Source organism: Ahaetulla prasina, chromosome 1 (genome assembly GCF_028640845.1).
Source record: "Ahaetulla prasina isolate Xishuangbanna chromosome 1, ASM2864084v1, whole genome shotgun sequence".
NCBI classification, from domain to species: domain Eukaryota; kingdom Metazoa; phylum Chordata; class Lepidosauria; order Squamata; family Colubridae; genus Ahaetulla; species Ahaetulla prasina.
Genome location: NC_080539.1, coordinates 333,209,917 through 333,234,752, shown reverse-complemented (window position 1 = coordinate 333,234,752; position 24,836 = coordinate 333,209,917). Strand labels below are relative to the sequence as shown.

The 24,836-nt window shown below is 40.4% G+C and overlaps 1 protein-coding gene across 9 annotated transcripts in view; it reads left to right on the top strand.

Moving 5' to 3' along the window:
* SYNE3 (spectrin repeat containing nuclear envelope family member 3) overlaps positions 1–24,836 on the top strand; it is a 117,811-nt gene that overhangs the window by 3,122 nt on the left and 89,853 nt on the right. For 8 of the 9 annotated variants that reach the window (XR_009152649.1, XM_058162632.1, XM_058162626.1 and 5 more), the window contains exons 2-3: positions 14,846–15,003; positions 23,988–24,160. Coding sequence is in view for 8 of the 9 variants with exons in the window: in XM_058162632.1 (XP_058018615.1) it covers positions 14,846–15,003; positions 23,988–24,160 (331 nt within the window). In the remaining variant the exon portion in view is untranslated. Of the gene's footprint in view, positions 1–10,693; positions 10,814–14,845; positions 15,004–23,987; positions 24,161–24,836 lie in introns of those variants that run through there. The other variant, XM_058162628.1, reaches the window with a different exon arrangement.

The following is a 24,836-nucleotide window of genomic DNA, read 5'->3' as shown; positions in this document are numbered from 1 at the left end:
TGGTTATTTGTTTGTAGACATTTAATTTCATGCACTGGCGATATTACCTAGTTAGATATGAAACTTCTGTAAGCAAACAAAGTTCAGAGACCACCAAGGATTCCACAGTTCAACCCTGAGTTACATAATATTCTTTACTTTTGGAGGTTCATATATACTTGCACACTGACTGGAAATTTAAAATCAATTAAAATTAGAAAAAGATTTTCTGTGCACACGTGATAGGTGAGCACATGCTGTTGTTTCCTGCATGATTTGTAGTACTAATATGTAGTGTAGTAGATTGGTAAACTCAAAAAACCTAAGTTCAAAACCCCCTTGATTATGGAGATTTACTGGGTAATTTGGGACCAGTTGGTTTTTCAATTTAACCCCATACACACTGTCTTTTGTACCATAAAGAAAATATAGGTAATATATAAATAAAAGGATGAGGATTTCTGTTCTTTTTAAGGCTAGCTTTCAGTCAAACAGTATTGTCAAGTCACCATCAAGATTGGCTCCAGATCAATTGTACTAAGAACTATACTTTTTACAGATGAAAAATACGGTGGGTTAGACACGAATTTTACTTATGTATGTACTTATTTGCAAGTGCCTAAAGGCCACTATAATCTGCTGACTCTGAGCAACAACTAAAGTGTTCATAATAATACAAGGCAACCCATTCTCCAAAACAGTTCCAAGAGACCATTGCAATCAACCAGTCTTCCTGGCTTGATAGAAGAACCAGCTTTTCACCAGCTTCCTAAAAACCAAAAGGGAAGGCGCCAATCCTATTTTTCTGCCAGAAGGGCAAACACTGGAAAGGTGTTTTATGTGGTCCCCAAAGGTGACATTCTCTAACTGGGGAGACATCTTGCAAGCCTGTCCTGTTACATTTTATTGACAGACAAATATTACGTGGAAAAGATAATTTCATAACTGTGTTCTGAACATGAAATGCTTTAAAGGTGACAACTGACATCTTGAATTCCACCCAAAAGCCAACTGGCAACCAGGGCAGTTCTCAGAGTAAAAGTGTGACGTGGGTGCCTCAAAGGTCACCTACCATTTCCTGACCTGAGGCATTCTGGACCCGCTATAGCTTTTTAATGGCCACGCCCCAGAATTTGTAGGTGGTCCTGCATCTAAGTACTAAACTTGGACAACCTTGTTTTGGAGATCATCCAAGATCAACTGGGTGTTGGCCTGCTGGTGCATATATGTAATTAATAATAATAAGAGCAGAACCTGTGGTCACAAACATTTCTGACCATAACCAAGTTGGGTTCTGACCAAAAAATTCACAATTCCCCCACCCCCACGGCTGATTTCCCCTTCCGCATCATTTTTTTTGTAAGCGCCAAATTTTCAAAACTGGTTCAGGTCATGACCAAATTGGTTTGTGACCAAAGTTATGGAACGAGTTATGGTCGTGACCAGAGGTTCTACTGTATAATAGAAAGCCAGCTTGGTGTAGTAGTTAAGGTATCAGGCTAGAAACCATGAGATCATGAATTTTATTCCTTTAAATGCCCTGGTGGTACAGTGGTTAGAATGCAGTATGCAGGGAAATTCTGCCCACAGCCTGGAGTTCAATCCTGATGGGGCTTGAGATTGACTGAGCCTTCCATCCTTCTGAGGTCGGTAAAATGAAGACCCCAGATTGTTAAGAGCAATAGGCTGACTCCATAAATCCCTCAGGGAGTGCTGTAAAAACACTATGGAGCAGTATATAAGTGCTGTTGCTGTTAAGGCATGAAGCCAACTTAGGCAAGTCACTTTTTCTCAGCCCTAGAAAGAATTCATCTTTGCAAGATTCTGAAATCTTGCCAAGAAAACTGCAAGAACTTGTTCAAGCAGTTTCTCTGACAATCTAACACTATTGAATAGAAGGAAAAGGGGGGGGGAAGCAATATGATGTGCTAATCGTTTCAGCCAAAACAAAAACCCTGAAAAAGCAACAAGTTTCTGCAATTCATCAGAAATCAAAAACACTGGGCCGGCACTGCTTTGTCATCTGAGTTGCAGCTTAAGAAGATAAACCTGTTCTGTGTTCCAGTAATCAAGGTGATAAAAGGGTTTCAAGATGAGAGATTTATTAGAAACATTAACTATTATGGACCATTTTTTAGAAAGCAACTCCCATTGTACTCTGCAGCACTTATTTCAGCTAAGAGTGCATAAGATTGCAGCCTAATATTACTTTGCACTAGATAAGATTATTTAACACCCAATTTTAAGAATGTTCAACTTCTTAAATTTAGTTCTTTGCTATTTTACATTAGTTTTACCATCCTCTCTATTCTCTGTTGACCCAACTCTGTTGAAAATATTATTGCAATTAGGTACATAAAGCATTTTTGTTACTTTGAAATTCAGTATTATAATCCACGTTAAGGAAAAGTGTAAGTACAGTGGAATTTACAATAGAATTTAGAAGTTTACCGAAACATATACTTTGCTGGTTTGTCTTCTTTTATTAAATGATTAATAAATCTCTCCAAGAGGAGAGAACATGCATATACCACATATATGTATGTGTAACTTTCTGGCTTTCTCTTCAAGTGTAATACATTTGGACTCAAATTAATCCATTAGGACTCTGGACTGGTCTTGATTTTGGTTCAGAAACTTAACCTGCAAAAGAGCTTCTCTCTCAGGTATAATTAAAGCTGGGCACAAAATGCTTTTCACATTGTTGACATGTGTTGTTGGCACAGTTTTTCAGGGAATTCTGCCCATGTGCTTTAACTGACTGTGGTTGGTATTCTCTGTATGCAAGGGGTAAACATTATTTCCAGAAAGGGAAGAGGTTCTGTGAGAAAGGCTGGGAACAAAATTGTATTTGATTGCCTAAAGGAATAAAAGTGGGTGGAACAAACGGTTTGTCATTGGCAAACTCCAAACCATGTGTGCCAAGCCTCCCTTGTTCTTTCTTTGCTTTTATGCCATGTGAAAACAAACAATCTTTTTATGCGCATTAATTATGAGAACAGATTCCCTTCGTCTTTCATGAACTTGGTAACATGAATTTATTCATGTCATTAAAGAAAGAACATATGTATAAATTAGGGGACTTGACTACATTTTCTCCTGAAAAACGTTGGTTGTGGCTAAGAATTCCTTCAGATAGGCTACGGGTAATCTGCAGTGTTACAAAATGGAACAACTATTAAACACCAGACAAAGCATCATATTATGCATAGTTAAGTAATTTAGTTCTTATTGAACCAAATCAGATTTGATTTTCGCTTTACCCACTTCGATGCTACAGCCCATCCAATTTTTGTTTAATTCGAAACTAAGTAGCGTGTTGGATTCCAGGACCATATTATGTTGCTGAGCGTTGGCAGCATTATGAAGCAGGATTCCAAGCTTCAAAAAATGGTTTGGAGGAGGTATTTTAGATCTTTTCTAAAGACCCCCTTTTCTCTCCATTAAAACAGCTTCACTTTTTCTGTGCAAAGCTAAAATAATGTTGCCGTTACTTTAAGAGTCAGATTAATAAATCAAGTTCTTAAAGCAGCTGCATCTTTTTTTTTTTTTTGAGATCTCCTATAAAATAAAATTGTTTTCAGTTAAGGAAAAATGAAATAAATGCAATGAAACACATCCTTCATTTGTATCTTTGAAGAAGTCATTTGTTCTAGATGAGTTTCTTGCTCATTCCCAAGTGAGACAGATGCAAACATTTATAGAACAAAAATGATATTTCTCCCCTAAATTAAATGCAGATCAGTGCAACACTGACAATTTGGAGGTCATCGTGCTGATTAGTCGACAAGTTTTTAATACAGGAAATAAATCTTCAGGTTAATTGCTGGTGATAGGAACAGAAATCAAGAATATTAAATTTGTTTGTTTGTTCATCCTATTTCTAAACTGCCTATCTCACTCCGAGATGTTTAAGAGGTAGCAATCTCCCTGAAGTTTGCTGTTCAGAATCATGTATTTGTGATGGGCAGCCTACAAACTGAATGAATGAATGAATGAATGAATGAATGAATGAATGAATGAATGAAGAATGAGCGAGTGAGTTGATCTTTGTCTAGTAGTACATTGGTAGTAGACAGGTTGGAACAACATTGAGTTACCTATTAATAGTTGTAAATATTTTTTTGTAGGTGGCTCCACCCAAAGCAGGGTGAATATATTGTACTTTAGCAAGCTGTGCTGGGATTAATATATAAAAAAGAGCAATATCTATATATTTTCAGTGATGATGAATCAAAATTTAAAAAGTCATGAGCTGTTTGAGATTCAATTTCACTCTTCAATACTGGACAAGACAATTATTCTCTTTCTAAGTAGGTCTTTGACTATCCAATACCTTCCAGAAATGTTGGAATACAGTTGCCATAATCTTACGTTGAATGGAACTGACAAGAATTGCAGTCTTAAGACTTCTGGAAGGCTACCGATTGCAGAAGTCTGACAGGTTAGCCTACATAATTTCATATAATCTAGATAAGATACTTTTCAATAAAATCTTTGTAGGTATAACACTATTAAGACATTGAGTTTCATCCAAACAACAGGCTGTGCTTTGAGAAATGAGCTTTAAGGACAAATCTAATCTATTCATTATTTGTTGAAACCCATGTCTTTTAAACTGGCTGTTAACCACCCTGAGTCCTTCGGGAGAAGGGCGGTATACAAATTCAATTATAAATAAATAAATAAATAAATAAATAAATAAATAAATAAATAAATAAATAAATAAATAAATATTGAGACCAAAAAATTAAACTGCATTTTCCAAGGAAGCCATCAGCTGGCATAAAAAGGAAGGTAGTGACTCATGGGAAAATGAGCTATCTAATAAATATCCTAGCCCTATTTTATGATGGGCACTTCTGGCTTATTTTATAGAAAGAGAAAGTGTTTTTTTTCCACTAAGGACTTTTGCAATACTGTAATAATGTTTATGCCTATAGCAAATGTGGTTTTTGATCCCTTAGCTTCGCCCACATTCTGCAGAACTTAATGTTTAAATTGCTTTTCATGGAAAAGGTGGTGTTTTCTACAGTACGTGCAAACTTTGATCCTATTTTTTTCTCCAAGTAAATGACACAGCTTTGATGAAGTACAGATGAATTGGAGTTAAGGAGTTCGTGAGGTAAATTCCTTCCAAACTAGGATGGAATAAGGGAAGTCCTCCCATATTGCCAAAGTGCTAGGGGTAGATGTATGGATTTGAACATCTGGCATTTGAAATTTTCTTTCTGTAAATGGATGGTTCTTTGGGTTTGAGTTGTCTTGGAAGGGAATTAAAGCAAGTTGTCTGTGTTTTGATCACCTGGGGGTAGGGGGCTTGTTAGAACTTCATGCAACCCAAATCTTAAAACAGTTTTTTACTGATGAATCTTGAAGATGCTACTGTAGATAAAGGAGCAAATCCTACAAGATCTCACAGTATTGAACAGGGCATACAGTTAAATAACAAGGCAAAGAATATGGGGTGGTTTGGAATTAAGAAGCAATAGGATCGGGGTAAAATCCAGCAGGTTCTGACAGGTTCTGGAGAACCGGTAGTGGAAATTTTGAGCAGTTCGGAGAACCGGTAAATACCACCTCTAGCCATGGCATCCTTCTGGGGATGCCTGCCCTTTTTAAAATATACCAGTCTGTACGATGGAAGAAGGTAAATTGTGATAATAGTAGTGAGAATAAATATACAATAAGAATACAAAGAGCCATTGGTGCATTAGCCCAATCTTGACACTAGTGGTATTTATAAAATTGTAAAAGATGGCTATTCAAGTAGGAATTTGGTAATTAGCAAGGGTGAAATCCAGCAGGTTCTGGAGAACCAGTAGCGGAAATTTTGAGCAGTTCAAAGAACTGGCAAATACCACCTCTGGCTGGCCCCAAAGTGGGGTGGGAATGGGGATTTTGCAATATTCTTCCCCTGCCACACCCACCAAGCCACACCCACAGAACTGATAGTAAAAAAATTTGGATTTCACCCCTGAATAGGATATACATCTGTTTGTATCAGAACGTCTTTCATTCAGCATCCTAGCCTTCCACAAGGGTTCAGTGCTAACACTTTGTCTTCTCACTTTCTATTTCATGGAAGTTTCTTTTAATTTTTTTAAGCTTAAATATATATATGTGTGTGTGTGTTTTATTTAATTTAATTTAGGAAACCATATATTAGTGAGCAATTCACAGCTGCAGCAATGAAAGGTAACGCTAACTTCTCCATGGAGATTTAGAAGTCTGTTGCAGATGTCCTCATACATGTATATTAGGATAAAATGGATCTGCAAGTCATTATATTCCATGTGATAAAAAATATAATAAGGAAAAAAAGTGGATATTTTGGGGAACAAAATAAGTTTGGTGCTAGAAAGTTTTTCTAGCTCTGTGTATTGTTGCTAGGGGCATCCAGTGAGTTAGTTCCGAAAAGGAAATGTAAGAGTCATGTGATCAAAGCCATACCCATTTTTAATAGTTGTTGATGCCTGCCCACCTTGCTGAAATTGTTGAGCATTTTGATAAATTTGTTCTCTTGCAAGGATCTGCAAAGCTTCCTGTAGGTGTGGAGCAAAAGAGCCAAGCGCATCTTCAAGGACAGTGTCTTCCCTAGAGTAGGGAACCCTAGCTAAGAAATCCTGCGTTCTAACCCATGGGGAAGAATTTTAAGGAGGGCAGTCCCTCCCCGCCCCGTGATCTGAAATGCATAAATGTCTAAATGGACCTTGAAGTCTGCTAAAGTAATATAATGGTATGTGGAAGTTACCTTGAGGAATGAGGGGAAGAGATGCTGCCTAGGAAACGATCAGACAAGAGAAGGAGGAGTTGACTGTCAGAGGAAGAAACTTAGAAAGGAGGCATCCTAATTAACTGAGCAATTAAAAGTGGTGACAATAGATTCTGTTAATGTTGCCTTACAATAAAGTAGAATTAGTTCATCTGGCTGAGTTTTCAATTTAGTTTACCTGGGAGAGTTGACAAACAGTGAACAAGTTTGTAAGGATTTTTTTTTTAATTAGGTCAAAGTAAACTTCAAAGAACACTTTTTCATAGACTTTGGGGAGAAGCTAAACCTGCTATTCTTATAAGACCTGCAATTTGGGAAGTATTTATGAGGGTATTTATTTGGAAACCTTGAACATATGCGTAGATTTAATTTCATCTTTGTGTCTTACATGTGTGTTCAATTACCGATCAAAACTGACTAAAGCTATATTATTGTTTATCTGTTTTAGTATCCGCAGTTTCTAACAACATAAAAGTTACTGATGAAAACAAAGCCAGACAAAGCAAAATATATATTTTATGTACCGATTCAATAATTTGATTATCCCTATTAATCAGCTAAAGCTTAGTATATGGTATAGTATTTAATTTATTGATTAAATTAATTAAAAGCCACATCTTCTGTACTATCATTCATTCTATCTACTGAATTAACAAATAAAGTTCTAAAAGGCAGTTAGTAATATTTTATATATATATATAGTCCCCATAATATTGAAGTAAACTGTTCCATGGAATTTTAATAAAAAGATTTGCAACCTCTAGATCATGGATGTCCAAACTTGGCCCCTTGAAGAGTGGTGGACTTCAACTCCCAGAATTCCCCAGCAAGCAACTTGCTCATGTTTATAGCTCATGCTGGCTGGGGAATTCTGGGAGTTGAAGTCCACCATTCTTCAAAGGGCCAAGTTTGGACACCCCTGCTCTAGATGAATGGAACCAAATAAAGTCACCATGGAAGAAATGGTGGTAGGTTAATGAGAGCAGATATTTATAATGTGGTCTGCAAAAAGTTTTTCTTTGTTGTAAATTTCTTTGTTATAGGTTGCCAAAAATGCTGCAAAGCTTAAAAAGTGACCGCTTAGTTTTTATAGAGTGGAGTCCTTGGTACTCTCTGAGCTTGGTTGATTTCTTGCAGACATTTTATTATCCAACATGGTAACATCATCAGTGCTAGAAAGGATTGGGGGGTCGTTCTCGGTTAGGCTTAGGGTTATGAACCAGTGTACTATATTAAAAAGGAGAGGAAAATAATATGTGTCTTAGAATTAATATCCATTAAAAGGAATTGGATAAAATTCATCACATTTAATTACCTGAATTTGTACAACATGTTCAAACAAAAACTAATCAAATGGGTCACCTATAACAAAAACAATATCAGTGTGATTAGAAAACCAGCTAAGAATATTATGCATATATATCTATTGGTTCTTTAAATAAATTGCAGAAATGTGTGGTGAGAACACAACCATAGCAGGACAACTAGGCTTCATAATATCTCTTCTCTGATTTACTGCTGAGGATTAGCATAATTGGATAGATTTATAGACAGTGACACATCTGAGTGAGAGTTGAGTCTCAGAGAGTGGAATTTTACTTATGTTAGGGCTACAAAATCTGATTTGCAAAAACATACAATGAGTGGGGGTGAAAATTGAATTGGATTTAATTATGTACCTGATTGATATCATGTTCAAAAATAATTTGTATGTGGTTTGTTTTCCAAAAAAAAAAAAATCTGATTTGCAAAAATCCAGGTGACAATAGCAATGTTTAAATTTTCTGTACCTATTTTCTATGATCTAACAGTCATCCAGATTTTTGCAGTCACATGCCAATATCCCCATTTCTACCTTATATGGCCTATCTGCATTAGATTTTCCAAATTATTAATTTCCTCTCGGAGGAAGAGTGATTACTGTATCATCATCAACAACCTGGTTTGACATCAATACAATATCTTGTACTGGGGCAATATAATCATATTTATACTTATATCTGTTATCTTATACATGCTTGACAATTAATTAATTAATTAATTAAATAAATAAATATAAGGCTGCAGGCTGCTATTTCCTTTATGTCATACTCATCCTCCTCACTACTCCATACTTATGCTGCCAGACTTGAAATTTGGGGCTTAGACAACTTAGAACTATGTGACTTCAGTCTGACCTAAGCGTAGTACATAAAATTATCTACTTGTCTATGACTAATTCAGCTTCAACCACAACAATACACAAGCAAACAATAGATACAAACTCAAGGTAAACTGCTCCAAACTCAATTGCAGAAAATATGACTTCAGTAACAGAGTGGCCAGTGCCTGGAATGCACTACCTGACTCTGTGGTTTCTTTCCCAAACCCTCAAAACTTTAATCTTAGACTGTCTATTGTTGACCTCACCCCATTCCCATTCCCTGTCCTAATGTTCCTTTTTACTCGTATCCTTTTCATGTATTCAAATTATGTTTATACTTTTATCTGTTATCTTATATATGCTTGACAAATAAAATAAATAAAATATGCTTTTCCATCCAACAACAGCCGAATCAGCATTTAGCTCTGCTCTGTGGACTCCCCTCAAGGATAGGATCCACCTGTTTCCAGGATCAGAAGCAGCAGACTTCCAATAAAAGCCACTTGTTAGGAAACAAGGAGAGGCGGCTTTTTCATATTTTGCATGTGGCTTCCCATAAGTTGGACTTCTGAAGCTTAGCATGACTTGCTAAAATAAAGAATGAACCTTCACCCATGAATACAACTCTGATTTCAATGGCATTTAGACAGGGCAAAATATAAATACGTCACTTTTATTTATCCTATTTTAATACCAATATGACAAAGTTTGTCAGACTTGATGGAACTGTCACTGTCTGTCATAGGCTTGCCCAGGTAAAGCATGGAACTAAGTTTTGCTTCTGCTTCGCTTGGGCAAGTTTGCAGTTGGATTAGCCAGGCTAAAGCCAGGAACAAAGCTCACAGTGAGTTTTGAGATTCTGGACAAATGTCTTAAAAGTTTAAAAAGATGTGTGTGACTCCATCTAAATGGGACTTTCAGAATGACATAAATGTTCATATTTGCAACAGAGATTTCTGGGTTTCTGTTCAGTTGCTTTTAAATGTAATGACAGCATAGGTGATTCTTCTGTTAGTGCTGACTATAGTTCAAGCAGTGCTAGCAACAATGGAATATAGAATAACAGAGTTGCAATGGACCGTGGAGGTGTTCTATGCCAACCGCCTGCTCAGGCAGGAAACCCTATACCATTTCAGACAAATGGCTGCCCAATATCTTGTTAGAAATTTCCAGTGTTGGAGCATTCACAACTTCTGAAGGCAAGCTGGTCCACTGATTAATTGTTCTGTCAGGAAATTTCTAGGTTGCTTCCCTCCTTGATTAGTTTCCACCCTTTGCTTCCTGTCTTCCCCTCAGGTGCTTTGGAGCCTGACTCCCTCTTCTTTGTAGCAACCTGTGAGATATTGGAACACTACTATGATGTCACCCCTAGTCCTTCTTTTCATTAAACTAGACATACCCAAGTCCAGCAATCATCATTTATATATTTTCGCCTCCAGTCCCCTAATCATCTTTGTTGCTCTTCTCTGTACTCTTTCCAGAGTCTCAACACCTTTTTTACATCATGGTGAGCAAAATTAGATGTGGTACTCCAAGTTTGGTCTTACCATGGCATGGGGTTAATATAATCAGACTGCAGAAGGACAGAGTTTGGAGTTGCCCTCTTAGCAGAACTGAATGTGCCCACTAGATGGCAAAGGAACCGCTTCTGGGATTGAAAACATATGTTTGTAATCCAGCACATTCTTGGGCACACACATAAACACATATGCACAGACTTAGTAGGAGTACTTTATGGAAAATAGAAGTGCAGGCAAAAATGAGTCATAAGGAAATAGCCTATTTTACTTTGTTCCAAAATATGCAGTATATGCCTTAGCTCTAAATAGATCTGCAATATGAAGGGTGTTGATTTTGTTTCTGAAGAAGCCACACAGAGATGAAGTTGTCAGTAGCTGCCTTATCTACTTGGTCAGGCAAGTTTTTGCACTACTGGTGTTTGTTTTTGTCAGTGTTGTTTTGCAGCCTAACCCACTTGGGGCCCAAACTTCCATGAAAAGGCATGGGATGGCTGGATTGTCTAGAAGTATGTAGCTTTGGGACTATTGCAAAATAAAGTTCAGAACAATTTTGGTCGGAGAATCTTAATTAATGAACCTTGTCCCATTACAAAACATCAAGGATTGTTTTCTTTGAGCCAATTCTTATTGCTTCCAACTTTAATATGATATTTTTGCATGTGAATTTCATTTGTCATAGTAAGCATCCATTTTACAGGGCTGATGATTAATATCCAAGTCTAAACAGAGTTGAGCTGTACTGTAGAATTCTTTATTTCTAATCTAAACGAGGTTTAATTTAAGGTTTATAGAATAAGTACGTAAACAACACTTTATACATTTAGGAAAATTAAATCATGGGATGAGGTGCAGGAAATGAGTGAAGAATGAACATAGCCATAGAATAATTAAATACAATATAGAATTTTTCTTGTAGGGATAAATGGGTAATTTTTAAGCAAATTGTAACTCATATCTCCAAGATTAATAGTAGTTTGGATTATTCTATTTTGGATTATATCCTTCAATAAAAAACTGAAAAAATCCTGGGATTTGGGGAAATTGCATACAAAATTATACATATTTCAGCTAGATGATTTACAAATGTATGCTGTATTTGTAAGTACACATACAAAAAGTCACATACACATAGCCTGTAAGTCGTGTGTTTCTAACAAACAGAAACAAAGCTGTCTGTCTGTCTGTCTGTCTGTCTGTCTATCTATCTATCTATCTATCTATCTATCTATCTATCTATCTATCTATCACATCCATTCTTCATGCATTCAATTCACTTTGTTTTCCTAATGTATCCAAGCCACATAATTAAGTAAACAGAAACATTCTTTTGCACACGTTTTTGCATGCTTCAGAAATATTCATTCTTCACAATAAACTACACTGTTCACAACTGTACTGCTATCATCAGCGTATCATAAAATGTCACTATAAATTGAAAACTTCAACAACATTAACAACATTTTCTCAGTGAGATTTAATCCCTCATCTTTATCCAACTCTATACCTGAGCTCTATTCTAATCCAGTTATTATGATAAATGTGTGTAGCTGGAGCTTTAGAGTTTATCTAGAGAATTTACTTTGTATCTTTTAAGTAACCAAACAATATACTATTATGCAACTTGATTTTGTTAATCAGAAATATATAAAAATCACTTGCGATTTTATTTGAAAATAATTTTAACCAAAATACTGAAGAGAGCAATATGAATGAAGAAACTGAAAAGTCACATTTATGATAAAATAATTGTAATCAGGATAATTGGAATTATAGTTTACAGCATTCTGAATTTTCAGCTATTTCCACGTTTTCCATCCCTGTTCCTCACAGCCTTCAAAGTGGAATGTTTTATTACATTTTTAAATAGTATCAAGGGATAAATACCTAGACAATCAGAAATATTTTAATAAGAGAAGCCCTTCTTCTTTCAGTGGTGCAGAGTTTTTCAGACAAAGCCCATCACCTCTAGCCAGTTTAGAATTATGGGAGTTATTTTTCAGCAAATTGAGGGTGGTGGGAGGCTGAACACAGTATTTTAAATATGTACAAAATATTCTATAACAGGGGTCTCCAACCTTGGTCCCTTTAAGACTTGTGGACTTCAACTCCCAGAGTCCCTCAGCCAGCAAAGCTGGCTGAGGAACTCTGGTAGTTGAAGTCCACAAGTCTTAAAGAGACCAAGGTTGGAGACCCCTGTTCTACAATTTCCTTCCAAGAGTTTTACAATAGTTTACATTTTTTTTATTTAACTCCAAAAATGTCCTTAATTAACTCTTTAAAGCAGCTGCACCTTTTCCTGGGATTCCAAGCCACCTGCCAGAAGAGTCTGAGAAAAAATGATGATGCATTAAGACTCTTCTGTACTTTGAAGCACTTTTTTCACAATGAAGTCTGAAGCACTTGAAAATACACATGAACCGACAGCTTCCATCTATGCTGCTTTTTTGGGGTGGGGGGTGCGGGGGTTGAAGAGTCTTTTTTCATGCATACTAAATTGTCGCCACAAAATACTCTCTTTTTTCTTCATGGTGAAGAAACACACCCAGTCCCTAAATGAACTCTGCATCCTGTAAAGGAAGCTTCAGTTTTGTGCCAGGTTCCAATTTATTACATGCCTGAGGACATTTGTGCTGTGAGATTGTTAAAAAAGAATGAGGAGTGGCAATAAAAACAAAATAATGACTTTCAAACTTCAGGTGTAACTTAGTTATGATAACCTTGATTGAAATGACACAAGCACATTTTATCTCAACATAAATCATTTGTGATCGCAAAAGGCAATGCGCACAATTATCACCAATTCTTCTTTCCTCTTGCTCTTCACCCACTGAGGTTTATGGGACTCCCAGAATAATGTAACATTGATTTTTATGTAAGTGGCAGGTGAGAATCTGAGGTTTCTCACCTTCTATAAATAGAAGGACTTTATATAGCACAAAAACTTAATCTATTATGGTAAGCTTAGAGGATACACCATGCGAGGAACTAGGGAAGAACTGCATCTCTTGAAGAAGAACAAATAGAACCAAGGGATTATTATTAGGTACTGTAATGCCATGTGGGAATGACCTTGAGAGATGGGGAAGATCTGCAGGCAGGGGAACAGTCAGATAAGAGGCAGCTTAGCCTGCAAAAGGAATGTGGACACGGCAAACAGCTCAAAAAGGATCCTCCCTAGTTTTTGTAAAAGTGTATTAATATCACGCAAACATGCATGCCATTCATGTAAATCCATGCATACAGTGGACCCTTTTAAGAATTAGTCATATAGGTATAAGGAAACGTAGATTTCAATCCTGAATTGTTTTTATTAGGCATAATATCAGAAAAAACTTGATAAGAAAAATATGTATTTAATATTACACGTCTTAACAGCAGCGAGGATTATTCTTGCACAATACTGGAAAAATGAAGATACACCATGAGAGGAAGAAATAGTCAAGAAGATATTAGACTGTGCAGAAATAGATAGATTGACACTGAAAACTAAATAGAAAGAAGACATAGAATATTATCAAACATGGAATTTATTCTACCAATGGAAAAAAGAGTGGTGATTAAGAATGTAATCTGTATTGTTCAGCAAATTAAATACCCAGACAACATGATGTTTATTAAGCACTAAGAAATGTATTTAATAGAAAATCAATTTTAGGAAAAGAATTAGTCATATAGGTTACTGGCAAAGGGGATATGCTTTAAGTCTGTGAATGGAAATTTGAAACAAAGGTTCAGTTCTTCATACTGTAGGCATGAGCTAATATAATTAGATTCTTTTTAATACGGTGGTGAAAGTGATGGTAGTAGGGCTGATGATGGTACCTACATATATAGAAATAGCAGGGTGAGAAAACTTGCTTTCTGTCATGCTAATTTCATAGCTGATTTGGATGTGAAGGCGATTTGGCTGTGACATCTGTCACCCCATTGATCACCAGGGTTGACTCAGCTGATCTGGCTGGTGTCTCCTTCCTCCCTTACTGTTACAAGTGTATCCTTCCTGAAGCTGCATGCTTGGTGGAAAAAGATGTCCGTTTCAGATAGAAGGAATGTACTGATCTTCAGTCAAGGATATAAGATAGCTACAATCCCCTACTAGAACTTTCAAACAAGCTCATATCGTACTTGATTTGTTGTAATGATTGGTTGGTTGATATTTAGGAGATATATTTGGTCATGCGTTTGATCATTTTGAAAATCAGATCTGAAGTTTGAAATCTGTATCAATTTAACTGAGCTTAGTGGGATTTATTTATTGATAAGCACTATTACTTACATTATTCACACTTTAAAGAATGTAAGTGATAGTGTCCCTGGCTTTGATATCTCCACATAACACACCAGACTTGCTCTGAATTAGGGAACATTGCACCCTATCTCTACTCCTCCTGTTTAAAAGTGCTTTTATGTTCATTTCTCTCTGTCCAGGCTCTTCTAATGCAATGATCCAGCAGTTGCAGAATGAATTTGACAGCAGTGTGGAGAAAGCAGAAGATTGGATGAAGACCATCCAGGAGAGGCTGAGGATCAATGACAATACTAAAGGGCCTCGGTCTGCCTTGGAGGCCAGACTCAGGGACACAGAGGTAAAAGAGCCGAGTTTGCAGAAACAATATTTGTATAGTTGTGATTATTATCTAAAGGCGTATACTGAAATCTTGCTTCAGTTGCCCCTCCTGACTCAAATGCACAATGGAGACACCACAACAATTATGCCAATAGATACAGTGCCATACATATAGAGTGAAAAGAAACCAATGTCCTTCCCATGCTCTCTAATTTCTTCTATTCAAAAGTACAGGTAGTCCTCAATTTACGACTACGATTGAGCCCCAAATTTCTGTTGTTAAGTGAGACATTTGTTAAGTGAATGTTGCCCATTTTACAACCTTTATTGCCATACTTGTTAAGTGAATCACTGCAGCTGTTAGGTTAGTGTTTACTGTTAAGTGAGTAACACAGTTGTTCAGTGAATCTGGTTTCCCCATTGACTTTGTCTGCCAAAAGGTCGCAAAAGGTGATCACATGATCCCGGGACACTGAAACCATCATAAATATGAGTCAGTTGCCAAGCATCCAAATTTTGATCACGTGACCATTGGGATGCCGCAATGTTTGTAAGTGTAAACATAGTCATAAGTCACTTTTTTCAGTGCCACTGTAACTTCAAATGGTCACTAAAGGAACGGTTGTAAGTCAAGGACTATCTTATGCTATTTAAGTCTATGGAGGTTGCATTTATCATAATTCATTGACAGGCATGAATCTTTTAGGCAGATAATTCCATTATAGCATTCAGTGCTGATGAAGCCTTTGTGGTCACAAGGCCCCTGCGGTGACAACTTCTACTGCAGCCCAGGACTATGGGGGTATGAGGACCATGCTCTATACCAGTGATGGCTAATCTTTTGGCCATTGCGTGCCAAAAGGGGGGGAGCATGGGGGGGTGTCGCATACATGTGCCCACACCCATAATTCAATGTGCCCTGCCCCCCCGCACATGCGTGCATGACACCCCACACACACACTTTTGGCACGCGATGGCATGGTGGGCCTGGTAGGTCCGTTTTTCACCCTCCAGAGGGCGTTTCCCAATTTCCGGTGGGTGAACACTGTGTTGCCTTTAGATGTTTTATCTGCTAAATATCTTTTTTTCTTTAATTATGCTTTTGTTGACACTGGGAATTTCCTTGCAAGGGTTGATTGACAATTTAGTAAGATTTGGAGAGATATGATGGATAGTGTTGCTGTAAACTAATTTTAGTAAGGTTTTCTTTTTTTTATCTTCTGACTTAAATTCTTGACTTTTACTTTCTTACTCCTTTTCCACACCCTTTTCTGCTCTTTTCTGTTGCTAATTGCAAGGTACAATAGCACAATGGATATGCATGCATGAGGTTTCCTCGAGTTTATGCCCTATTTCCTCTTTTGTATGGATGAGTGCTACATTAGTCTCTGAATAATCCACACTTGGAGAATGTGAATGTGAGAAAAATGAAGAACAGTGGATTAAATTAAGGTCCCAGCAATAAAAATCGTATTAGGTTTATCCACTTTTCTGCAATAGCTCTGAAGCAGCACCCAGTTTGAGGCACCGGGGAGATCAAGAGACATAGTTCAAAATGATGGTGGCCACGACCATGTGATCAAAACCATGTCCATTTTTAAATGGATCACATTCACAACACAGGACTTGATTGCATAGTCATGGCTGCCATCTTGATGTTTCCTATACATGCTCCTGTGGAGCACAGCTCCTTTAGTTGAAAGGTGGGGTAGAACAGGTTGCCCTTCACCAATTAATGAATTATAATTCCTAGCAGATAATCACTAGGAAAATGTAATTAGCAACATTTGGAGAAATACTACTGACTTACTTAATGGCCATTAATAAATACAATAAATTTTAAAACTTACCTTCTATTTATTGATTTATTATATCTCTGAAAAGAGTGCTGGATATAGTTTTACTCTCATAATTCCCCATCTAGATGACCAGACAGCACAATTTTAGGAAAGGCTATTATTTGAGGGATTTGAAATAGCCTGACTCCACAACTCCACATAATATGCATCATTTATGATTGCCTAAAGTATATCAAATTATAATTTATAGCTCTGTAAATATGCCATGTTTCTGTAAGATGATTCACAAATCCTGATGCAGGTGGAAAAAATCCACACCCATTAATGCCTACAGTGCAGTGCAACTTGTGAGCTTAATTTTTATCCAAAAATGCAGTGTAAGAAGAGGCTTTGGAAATAGTTGGTATGTCAAGATATAATTTCACAAATGCATAATTATGTAATGACATTATGATGTTTGACACAAGTACATAAACAACATTGCACAATGTTGTAAGTATAGGCATGACATTATTTATCCCTCTCTTGTATCTCCTGTGTCGATATTCATTATAATGGATATTAGTCAGGAAGTTTCCTCACTACTTCTAAGACTAAAGTCAAGGAGAACAACTATAGGAAGAGACTAGTTTGAATATATTTTATTTATTCATCATATAGCTATACCTGCTCATCTCACAAGCAAGTGACTCTATAAAAAAATCCAGCTTAGAAAGTGTCAGAGTACGCACATGTGACACAATCCAGGAGCAAATACAGTAAACAGAGGTTTGTAGGCAACAGCAAAAACAGGTGACATTAGCCAGGATAATTTAATTATAGCAATAGATACAAATTAACATCAAATGTTTAATAATTTTAAGTTAATCAGAGAAAAGTATAGAGCGATGGTGGTGAACCGGCGGCACGTGGAGCCATATTGGTGGCCACGCAAGTGTTGCCCTAAATCAGCTCCAGCTGATTTTTGGGCCTTCCAGGCCCACTGGAAGAAACAGACTGTTTCTGGCCTCCGGAGGGCCTCCAGGAGGGTGGGGAAGGCCCGTTTTTCACTCTCCCCAGGTTCCAGAAACTTTCTAGTAGCCTGAGGAAGGCGAAAAATGGGCCTTCCCCACCCCCTGGAGGCCAGGGTATGGCCAGGGTGTGGCCAGGGTGTGGCCAGGGTGGGTGTGGCCAGTTTGACATCACTCATATCAGGGGTCCTCTGTGGTGGCTTGAGCTCTGTGCCAACAAAAAGGTGTTCCTGAGCTCCGTTTTTGGCCATGACAGCCTCCTGCAGTCCGCTGCCAGTGAAAACGGCGCTTGGGGGCCCCAGAGGGCTGCAGCAGGCCATCGTGGCCAAAAATGGAGTCTGGGAGGGCTGCACATGACCCTCCCGAGCTCCGTTTTCACTGGCAGAGGCATGGGACGGTCCTTTGCTATTTCCAGGGTGGCTCCGCAGGCCAGATCCAGGGGTGAAATGTTCCCGGTTCAGACTGGATAGCCAGATCCGGTAGCGATGGTGGCAGATGGTTCGGAGAACCAGTAGCAAAAATCCCTGCCGACTCCCATGCCCAGCTGAGCCACTCAATCATCAGAGGGTTGGTTTTTTTTTTACTTTTAAAAGCATTTTTTCTTCGGCCGAAAAAATGCTTTTAAGTTAATCAGAGAAAAGTATAGAGCCATGGTGGTGAACTGGTGGCACGTGGAGCCATATTGGTGGCCATGCAAGTGTTGCCCTAAATCAGCTCCAGCTGATTTTTGGGCCTTCCGGGCCCACTGGAAGAAACAGACTGTTTCTGGCCTCTGGAGGGCCTCCGGGAGGGTGGAAACTTTCTAGTAGCCTGAGGAGGGCAAAAAATGGGCCTTCCCCACCCCCTGGAGGCCAGGGTGTGGCCAGGGTGGGTGTGGCCAGTTTGACATCACTCATATCAGGGGTCCTCTGTGGTGGCTTGAGCTCTGTGCCAACAAAAAGGTGTTCCTGAGCTCCGTTTTTGGCCATGACAGCCTCCTGCAGTCCTCTGCCAGTGAAAACGGCGCTTGGGGGGCCCAGAGGGCTGCAGCAGGCCATCGTGGCCAAAAATGGAGTCTGGGAGGGCTGCGCATGACCCTCCCGAGCTCTGTTTTCACTGGCAGAGGCACGGGACAGTCCTTTGCTATTTCCAGGGTGGCTCCGCAGGCCAGATCCAGGGGTGAAATGTTCCCGGTTCAGACTGGATAGCCAGATCCGGTAGCGATGGTGGCAGATGGTTCGGAGAACCAGTAGCAAAAATCCCTGCCGACTCCCATGCCCAGCTGAGCCACTCAATCATCAGAGGGTTGTTTTTTTTTTACTTTTAAAAGCATTTTTTCTTCGGCCGAAAAAATGCTTTTAAAAGTTAAAAAAAAAAGCCTCTGACTATCACGCGACTCAGCTGTGATCGTCAGAGGCTTTTAAAAGCATTTTTTTACAACCTCTTCGGCCAAAGAGGTTGTAGAAAAAATGGTTTTTGCTTCATTCAAAGAATGAAGAAGGGAATGGAGGCTTGACGGTTAGCAATAATCCTTTATTAACAACAAACTAACAGCGAGTAAAAATAGGGCAATATTCCCGAACAAACCAACTTCACTCACAGCTGCTACTTATATAGTAGCTATCACCTGTTGGCCAATGATGGTCACTCATTTATAAGCCAATAGGCAATGATTCTCTAGCCTCATATGCTGCACTCCTCCCCCCATGGATGGCACATGCATAATCCTGCAAGTATGCAGGGCGCCGACGCAATCGTCCTGATCGACGCAGTTCAGGGCTCCCAGCAGGTTGAACAGAAGGAGGTAGCTCTGGAGCCACAGGAACAACCGGGACCGATGAAGGCGATACCGCAGGAGGGCTGGAAGGCGGCACCGCAGGAGGACTGGAGGGCAGCACCTCAGAAGGGCTAGCCGACGGAAGTGTTGAACCATCCGATAAAGTAGCCATCGGAAACTTTGGTTGTAGTGAGACATCGAAATTGCCGACCGGCTGAAGAGTAGGAACCGAAAGTAATCCATCAGGAGTCCTGCCAGGCGACTCTTGGGGTATTGCAGGGGCAATAAATTTACATCCCCGAATCTGGTCCACATGACGCCGCCAACCGCCCATCCCCGAGCTCCACCCTGTAAGAACGAGGCCCGTTACTTGGACAATTCGCCCGGCAACCACAAGGATAACCCCATGGTTCTGGACAAAACCTGTTCTCAGTAAAGGTCCTGATACGGCTAGTTGAGGCCAACGGGTATCAGAGACATAATTGGGATGTAATCTGTCTAGGGTCGTTGCAGGCGCCGACGCAATCGTCCCGATCGACGCAGTTCAGGGCTCCCAGCAGGTTGAACAGAAGGAGGTAGCTCTGGAGCCACAGGAACAACCGGGACCGATGAAGGCGATACCGCAGGAGGGCTGGAAGGCGGCACCGCAGGAGGACTGGAGGGCAGCACCTCAGAAGGGCTAGCCGACGGAAGTGTTGAACCATCCGATAAAGTAGCCATCGGAAACTTTGGTTGTAGTGAGACATCGAAATTGCCGACCGGCTGAAGAGTAGGAACCGAAAGTAATCCATCAGGAGTCCTGCCAGGCGAATCTTGGGGTATTGCAGGGGCAATAAATTTACATCCCCGAATCTGGTCCACATGACGCCGCCAAATCCGCCCATCCCCGAGCTCCACCCTGTAAGAACGAGGCCCCGTTACTTGGACAATTCGGCCCGGCAACCACAAGGGATAACCCCCATGGTTCTGGACAAAAACCTGTTCCCCCTCAGTAAAGGTCCTGATACGGCTAGTTGAGGCCAACGGGGTATCAGAGACATAATTGGGATGTAATCTGTCTAGGGTCGTTCGCAGGCGCCGGCCCATAAGAAGCTCGGCTGGGCTGCGATTGGTCATCGGACACGGGGTAGTATGTTGTGCCAAGAGATATTTTGTTAATTTCTCCTGCCATGTTCCCGATCCAAACCGGGTCAGGGCATCCTTAACAGACCGGACAGCTTGTAGGGTTGGAACTCCCCCGGCAGGGGTCTTGTGGCCACCCCCGTCGTACCCAATCCAGAACCTGTGCCAGAATAGGGTCACGCTTAGAATGATATGCAATATCATCTGCAGTCATCAAGGCAGGAAGCTCATCCACAAAAAAAACGGATGAGGCAGGGGCTGGGTCCTCGACCCCCAAAGGGAGAGGCGGCGGCATTTAAAAGCGCCCCTGTGAGTGACAATGGTTTGTGCAGCCGCCGTGGCATCATCCACAGGAAGCTGCTGATATGCTTGAGCCATATCTAACTTAGCAAAGATAGACCCCTGGCCCAAAGAGTGGAGAAGGTGTTGGACTACAGGAACTGGATAAGGGTGTGCCTGCAAAGCACGGTTCAATGTGCATTTAAAATCACCACAGATGCGTACCGAACCATCCGGCTTAATGGGGGTGACAACAGGAGTCTCCCACTTAGAGTGGTCGGTGGGCTCCAGCACCCCTTGCGCAATCAGCTTATCCAGTTCCTTGTCCACCTTTGGACGCAGCGCAAAAGGCACCCGTCGAGGCTTAAGCCTAATAGGAGACACCTGGGGATCAAGGTTTAGAGATATAGGGTTGCCCTTATATTGACCCAGGGAATCAGCAAATACCTCAGCAAACTCAGACATCAGAGCCTCGAACCCATCTGTGGTGGTAGAATGAATGCCTGTGATGTTAAGGCCCAATGCTGAGAACCAATCCAACCCCAATAAGCTGGGTAGGTCACCCTTAACTACAAGCAATGGGAGGCGACCGGAGAAAACACCTTTCTCCACCCGAAGGCGGGCACCTCCAAGAATGGGAATATCGTTCCCCTGATAGTCCTTCAGTCTGGTGGTACAGGCAGTCAACCGACTTTCAGTGAAGCTTGGAGCTATCTTCTGTAAGGTGTTCCAGGCAATAATAGATTTAGAAGAGCCTGTGTCCACCTCCATTTTACAGGGCACCCCCTCCAACTTGATAGTAAGAAAAATTTTCTTGTTGGAGCCAGTCGAAGCCTGGCTGATCGACACTGCAGGGTTGGTGTTTCCTCGGTTCACGGTGAAACAATCATCTTGGGACACAGGAGGACCTCTCTGGAACCGTCTAGCCGGACGAGGACCTGACGGAATATTGTCCAGTGGGGTAGAACGACAAACCCGAGCCAGATGTCCCCGTTTGCCGCATTTGCGGCAAACTGCAGTTTTGAAACGACACAACGAGCGAGGGTGATTCTCTCCGCATCCCAGGCACGGCGCCGTCTGTGGTTTCCGCTCTGTTGGTCGCTTGGCTCCCGGGGCTACTCGGAGGCGACCCACCTCGTCTTCCTCACCCTCGAATTCCTCGGAGAGAACATCATCATGGTGAATGGAAGCAGAGTGGGCCACCGTATGCGTGGCCGGAACCCTATGCATCTCCGCCGATGACTTCTCTGACATTTCATAGGCACGTGCCTCATCCAAGGCAGACTGGAGGGTAATGTCCGTTCTAGATAAAAGACGGCGTTGCAATCTCAAACTCCTCACACCGCACACCAGCTGCTCAAGAAGGGAGTCATCCAAGTTAGGGAACTCACACTCTATAGCAGCGGTCCGGAGAGAAGCCATATACGAGTTGATGGACTCCCCGTCCATTTGGACCCTCTGGCGAAAGGCAAACCGTCTGGAAATGCGCGAAGGAGCTGGCGCATAATGAGCTCGCAATGTGCCCATCAAGGTGGCCCAAGGCACTGCAGAAACTGATTGAGGAGCCAACAGAGCTCTGGCCGTTGCAAACATTTGTGGGCCACAGGCATTCAGGAAATGGGCGCGTTTCCTATCTCCTGAGAGCTCGGTGAAATCGTTGGCTAGGAGATAACAGTCAAAACGCTCAACATACGCATCCCACGTCTCGTAGGCCGGGTCATATGGAGCGAAAGATATCTTAGCCGCCATGGAGCAATGTGGATTGACAAGGATAGAGGATAAATAAACTCCCCTACCGTAACCAGTACTCAACCGTCGCCTCAGGAATCCCACCTCCTCGTCGCCAGTGCTTCATTCAAAGAATGAAGAAGGGAATGGAGGCTTGACGGTTAGCAATAATCCTTTATTAACAACAAACTAACAGCGAGTAAAAATAGGGCAATATTCCCGAACAAACCAACTTCACTCACAGCTGCTACTTATATAGTAGCTATCACCTGTTGGCCAATGATGGCCACTCATTTATAAGCCAATAGGCAATGATTCTCTAGCCTCATATGCTGCAGTTTTAAAAGTAAAAACAAAAAAACCTGGCCATATCCACCCAGTCACATTACCCCCCCTGCACCAAGCCACGCCCACAGAACCAGTAGTAACAAATTTTACATTTCACCACTAGCCAGATTTAAACACCACACAGGTGGATCAGGCCCCCGGGCCTTGAGTTTGACACCCCTGCTTTAGAATAATAATTATTAAGGGTATACACTGGGTATTGTAGAAATGCTAAAAATAAGGTTGCATCTGCTTTCAAGATTACAAAACAGTTCCAAAAAAGGGGGGAGGGAAGAAGGGGGAGGAAAGAAAAAAGTCACTAAAATAAATAATCTCAGCAGTATCATCTAATACACACACACACACACACACACACACACACACACACACTTGCTTTCTTTGACATACATACATGCATCTATCCTAGTAGCTCTTTTTCTTCTGTCCATTATTTCTCAGAGCAAAATGCACAAAATTGCACTATAAACGTGGAGGTCTAATTCTGCTTATATGTGCTCCTTGCTAGAAGATTAATTTGCAGTTCATTAACTTAATTAAATCAACTGATGTGACTTTCAGTTAAAATGTGCCCCTAATAGCATAATCCTAACCTGGCTTTATTTACTGGGAACCAATGACATATAATCATATAATACAGACACACACAATTTATATTAAATGATGTCAGTTAAAATATCCCTGTGTATGAATTATTTTAAAGCACAGAATGGGAAGATTGAATTAACCCTATTATGAGAAAGCCTCCTCTATCCGTTTTCTTCCTTTCCATTTAATCACTCGGTGCATTTCCTTCTGTTTACTCTGAATGAAGCAACCAATATTCTATAGTCTGTAATTTTCCAGTGTTAAAAGAGTATGGATCTAGTTTTTTTCTTTTTAAGTATGTTTCTGAAAAAAAAAAACCCACCTCATTAAAGAATATATCCATATTTTAATTTTTGTGTACAATTCTTCCTAATAGAAAATTTGTGCATTGGAACCCGAAGGCCGGTTGAAAATGGACTTGGTCCTAATGAAAGCTGATGCTTTGCTTCAGTGTATCAGTGAGGAACAAAAGCATGAAATTTTATCCAGGCTAAAGGATGTTAAAGCCATGTGGGAAGAAACAGCCATATACATTACTCATTGTCACAGGTAAGATTCCCAAGTGCCCCCAATTAGATCTCCCACCAATGGCTTTTAAGAGTTTTCTGAGCAGAAAACTCTTAAGCCAGACAGAAAATGACAATTTTGTCCACCACTTTCTGAAGATTCTGATTGGTTTTCCAGTTCGCCCATGAAAAGCATATCTGCTCTAACTAGGCCAGGTGATGCCAAATCTTTTCTGCGTCGAGTGCGGAAAAGGGAGCACATGTGTGTTCATCTGGGCGCTTTGCACACGTGCACTCGTCTAGGTCGCAACCCAGAAGAGAAGCTGCCTAGGATGATTGTGCGTGCCTGAAAATGAACTTCTGGTTTCTGGGACATGCATGTGCACTGGCCAGCTAATTTTCCAGGTTTCTGGTATGCATGGATGCGTGATGATCAGCTGGCTGGTGCGCATGCTCATGCAGGAAAACTGAAGACCGTCTCCTCCAGTTTCTGGCACTGCCGCACACAAAAAGGCCAGCTGAACATCGTGCGCACATGTGCCCCAGAAACCCAGAAGAGGAACGAGTGTCACTGCACGTGCCAGGCAACATAGCTTCATGTGCCACTTATGCCATAGGTTCGCCATCACGGAATTAGGTGAAGCTGAATGGGTAATAAGTAATCATAAATGAAATCTAATCGTTAGAGATTTAGCCAGAAATAATATTGCAGCATTATA